The sequence below is a fragment of the Bufo bufo genome, chromosome 1 (genome assembly GCF_905171765.1).
Source record: "Bufo bufo chromosome 1, aBufBuf1.1, whole genome shotgun sequence".
NCBI classification, from domain to species: domain Eukaryota; kingdom Metazoa; phylum Chordata; class Amphibia; order Anura; family Bufonidae; genus Bufo; species Bufo bufo.
This window is the reverse complement of record NC_053389.1, coordinates 44,937,112-44,942,045: the sequence shown is the minus strand read 5'-3', so window position 1 is coordinate 44,942,045 and position 4,934 is coordinate 44,937,112. Positions and strand designations below refer to the sequence as shown.

The 4,934-nt window shown below is 44.9% G+C and overlaps 1 protein-coding gene across 1 annotated transcript; it reads left to right on the top strand.

Moving 5' to 3' along the window:
• Window positions 1–4,934, top strand: LOC120986271 (chymotrypsin-C-like). Its single transcript, XM_040414791.1, has 8 exons — window positions 1–40; window positions 503–591; window positions 681–781; window positions 2,389–2,511; window positions 2,620–2,756; window positions 2,892–3,037; window positions 4,500–4,652; window positions 4,812–4,934. Exons 1-8 carry the CDS (start codon window positions 1–3, stop codon window positions 4,827–4,829), a joined length of 807 nt encoding a protein of 268 aa, XP_040270725.1. The 3' UTR covers window positions 4,830–4,934.

Here is a 4,934-nt window from a genome sequence, read left to right as displayed (position 1 = left end):
ATGATGAAGCTCGTGGTTCTCGCTCTCTGCCTGGCTTACGGTAATTCCTTGGTTGATACGTTTTTTTCTGCAGGGTCAAGGGGACAGTTAAGATCCAAAAAGGGCGACTTCATGGTTGCCGCCGTTATATGAGGATGTCCCGTGGCGGTCCGCCACTTCACTCCCACCTTGTGTCGCATAGTTTGTTGCTGAAAGCGGGAGGATTAACCCCAAAAATAGAAGAAACGCCCCCTGTAAATGAAGTTGTCCTCACTAATAAAAAATTGACCGTTTTTTGGTAAACCTGGGTGACAACCTTTACATGAGTTGTCACCCAGCTTTCCAACGCAGCAATGCAAAAGCAGGGGTGTGCTGCCAAATGACGAGGTGGGTTTGCCATGCAGGACACTAGAAAAGTTGGGTGCTAACCCTCAGAAGAGTCCTATAGGTTCACCCAGCTTTCCCAGGATTGGTATTTTCGGAGGACGGGCTCTTTCTGATTGACCTGTCTTGCTTGTTGCAGCCTACAGCTGCGGCGTTCCAGCCGTGCAGCCCATCCTGTCCAGAGTGGTGGGTGGCATCGACGCGCGGGCAAACAGTTGGCCATGGCAGGTATGGAGCATAGGGCCAGACGTGAGATATTCAATGCCTATAGCTGAAAACTCCATGATATGGTATTGGTTTTTTTCTCCTTCCTGTAGATTTCCCTGCAGTACCAAGGAACCAGCGGAGCTTGGGGACACACATGCGGAGGTACTCTGATCGCTGACAACTGGGTGCTGACTGCCGCTCACTGTATCAGGTACCACCCTCGTACTGATAATGCAAGTAACCACAAGGCTGATTTCCATTGGGGAATTGCACTGCAAGCAATTGCCTGCAATGATCATAATGTGTTGCCTCATGTCGCCTCTGTTAGAGCTCCGTTTGCAGAATACAGGCTGCCATAAACAGCCCGCCTCTCCTAGAGGGGGTAGTTATCATGGCTAGCCTTTAAACCCCTTAGTGATCAGATTGTTATGGTCCTTAGTGAACACATTTTATTTTTTCTGTCGATACAGCTTGTTTTTTGCGGGACAAGTTGTAGTTTTTAATGTCGCCGTTTTGGGGTACACAAATTGGGATGAGGAAAAAAACAGCAACACCGCCATTGAGTTTTTACCTGATAAATTTTGCGGCATTCTTTTTTCTGCAGAAATAACACAATGACAATATTCTCCTCGTCAGTACGGTTACAGCCATACCACACACATATAGGGGGCCATTTATTAACCTGAAATACGTCTATATTTCAGGCACAGATTGCGGCGCAACGGTTAGGTGATCCAGCGCGGGGTCTTTATTAAGGGTCTTAATAAGTGACCCCCATATTTTTTTTATTTGAATTTTTTTTTACATTTTGCTACTTTAGCACAATAAAAACCTTTTTTTAAAAATAAAAATATGTTTTTGCATCACCACATCCCAAGACCCATATATATTTTTTATTCTACGGAGCTTGATTTTTGCAGGACGATTTGCACTTTTCATTGGTTTCATTTTGGGGTATGTGACACTTTTTGATTGCTTTTTATTTCTTTTTTTTTTGTGGCAAATAAGCAAAACCCAGTAATTTTGACACTTTTTTTTTTTCTATGGCGTTCATCGTACGGGATAAATTACATAATTCTGTAGCGTGAGTCAGTACAGACGCAGCGATAGCAAATATGTATAGTGGATTTTGTTTCAGATGTTTTTTCCAACGAAACTTTTTCTATTTTATAAAACTTTTTTTTAATTACTTTTTTAACTATTTACTAATCCCGCAAGGGGATCTTTTGATCGTTTTTATAATACATTGCAATTGCTTATGAAATGCAATGTATTGTTCTGTCAGTGTTGTACTGACATCCACCAGCAGGGTGCGCCAGGGAGGTGCGGCCTTCTAGAATACACAGCAGGCAGGGTTAGGGGAGACCCATGCAATGCTTAGGGCTCATGCACGCAAGCGTAGTTTTTGCCCGCATCCGATCTGCTTTTTTTTACAGTTCGGATGCGGACCCATTAATTTCAATGGGGCTGCAAAGGAGAGGACAGCGCACAGTGTGTCCGTATGTCTGTTCTTGTTCGTTTTACGGACAAAGATAGGACTTTTCTACAGAGGGCAGGTCGTTCTGATCCGCAAAATGCAGAACGTACCACGGTCACTATCCGTTTTTTACAGACCGCAAAAGCGGCAACGGCTATGTGCATGAGCCCTTAGACTCAGCCGCTGTAGAAAGGCAGCGGCCCAGCCTAAGGCCCCTAAGTGACCGCCATTAAAAGGCGTATTGGTGGTCACAAAGGGGTTAAAAACCATGTCGCGGGTGGAGCCAATGACACTTAACCCTATAATAACCGGACTAATAATAACATCTCCCCGTCACCCAGCTCCGGACGCGTCTACAGAGTCGTGGTCGGAAAGCACAACCTGAAGGATGAGGAGGAAGGATCTGCCGCCATCTCTCCCGAGAAGATCATTGTGCACGAGAACTGGAACTCCTTTTTCATTCTGTAAGTACATTAGACTCCGGCGAGAACCGGCAGCCGGGGCCCCATGGTGTTCAGGGCCCCACCTGACAAAGATTTCGAGTTGCACTAATGATCCACCTCTCGCCTCAGTAATGACATCGCTCTGATCAAGCTGTCTGAGCCTGTGCAGCTGAGCCACAGCGTGCAGCCCGCCTGTCTGCCAGCTAGCGGCGCCCTCCTGGCACAGGACTTCCCCTGCTATGTCACCGGATGGGGACGTCTGTACAGTAAGTAATGATTGCATCAGTGATATTTAGAGTCACTAGGCGCACGGTGACTCGTAGCGCGTATGTATCTTTGTGTTATAATGTACAGTATGTACTTACTATCCATAATGCATTTCCTGCTCCTTCATTCCTTAGCTAATGGACCCATTGCTGACAATCTCCAGCAGGCTCTTCTGCCCGTGGTCGATTATGCTACCTGCAGCAAGTCTGACTGGTGGGGCTTCCAAGTGAGAACCACTATGGTCTGCGCCGGAGGTGACGGAATCGTGTCTGGATGCAATGTAAGAAAAGATCCATTACATTACTTTACTTTTCTTGTTACATCCTTTATACTCCAGAGCTGCACTCACTATTCTGCTGGTGGAGTCACTGTGTACATACATTACATTACTTATCCTGTACTGATCCTGAGTTACATCCTGTATTATACTCCAGAGCTGCACTCACTATTCTGCTGGTGCAGTCACTGTGTACATACATTACTTATCCTGTACTGATCCTGGGTTATATCCTGTATTATACTCCAGAGCTGCACTCACTATTCTGCTAGGGGAGTCACTGTGTACATACATTACTTATCCTGTACTGATCCTGAGTTATATCCTGTATTATACTCCAGAGCTGCACTCACTATTCTGCTGGTGCAGTCACTGTGTACATACATTACATTACTTATCCTGTACTGATCCTGAGTTATATCCTGTATTATACTCCAGAGCTGCACTCACTATTCTGCTGGTGCAGTCACTGTGTACATACATTACATTACTTATCCTGTATTGATCCTGAGTTACATCCTGTATTATACTCCAGAGCTGCACTCATTATTCTGCTGGTGGAGTCACTGTGTACATACATTACATTACTTATCCTGTACTGATCCTGAGTTACATCCTGTATTATACTCCAGAGCTGCAATCACTATTCTGCTGGTGGAGTCATTGTGTATATATATTACATTACTTATCCTGTACTGATCCTGAGTTACATCCTGTATTATACTCCAGAGCTGCACTCACTATTCTGCTGGTGCAGTCACTGTGTACATACATTACATTACTTATCCTGTACTGATCCTGAGTTACATCCTGTATTATACTCCAGAGCTGCACTCACTATTCTGCTGGTAGAGTCAATACGTACATACATTACTTATCCTGTACTGATCCTGAGCTACATCCTGTATTATACTCCAGAGCTGCACTCACTATTCTGCTGGTGCAGTCACTGTCTACATTACATCACTTATCCTGTACTGATCCTGAGCTACATCCTGTATTATACTCCAGAGCTGCACTCACTATTCTGCTGGTGCAGTCACTGTGTACATACATTACTTATCCTGTACTGATCCTGAGTTACATCCTGTATTATACTGCAGGAGATGCACTCACTATTCTTCAGGCTTCATAGCTGAAATCTCCCAGCAGCTCCTCTTGTTCAGTGTCTGCACAAAGCTTACTCTGCTGACTCTTTCCAATAACAACCAGCAGAATTTTGACTTCAGCTCTGAACCATAATATCTGCTGTAATGAATCTTATAATGCCTATAACTTTTACTAAATGGCCAAGCAGTGGTTGAACCTGCTTATTAGATATTAATTAATTTAACACATTAGACCCAGATTTACTTATGTTTCTGCACCCAAAATCTGTCTAAAAAATGGCGCAGCAACTTGGTGCATTTAGGGTTTCTACATTGTATCCAGCACGGATTATAATCCCTGAATGCGTCATTCACAGGGAGACTCTGGCGGTCCTCTGAACTGTCAGGCTGCCGGTGGAGCCTGGGAAGTCCATGGCGTTGTCAGCTTCGGCTCCGGAGTCAGCTGCAACTATGAGAAGAAGCCCACCGTCTTCACCCGTGTGTCCGCCTACAATGACTGGATCAACAACGTGAGTGTCCGCTAGACTACAGACTTAGGTTTGGGTATTGCTGCATGTCTACAGTCCTGTCCTGTAGGACATCCGCCATGTTGGTGCCTGCAGTGTATTCTGCTACGTGATACAGTCCGCGGTTACAATGTATCTAACTGTGTGATTGTGTGTTCACAGAAAATCATCAGCAACTAAGAAGCGTCTTCCAGAGCCGTCCTCCGGCCGCGGCCGCACATCTTGGCGAGATGCACAATGTAATAACGTTATAAAACAATAAAGAAATATCAACTCTGTTGTAAA

What these genes read in the sequence shown, in the direction of transcription:
- LOC120986271 (XM_040414791.1), top strand. Translation starts at nt 1, where the DNA reads ATGATGAAGCTCGTGGTTCTCGCTCTCTGCCTGGCTTACG. An exon ending in CGCTCTCTGCCTGGCTTACG is followed by an intron (nt 41 to 502) that starts GTAATTCCTTGG and finishes TGCTTGTTGCAG; the next exon opens with CCTACAGCTGCGGCGTTCCA. An exon ending in TGGAACTCCTTTTTCATTCT is followed by an intron (nt 2,512 to 2,619) that starts GTAAGTACATTA and finishes CTCTCGCCTCAG; the next exon opens with TAATGACATCGCTCTGATCA.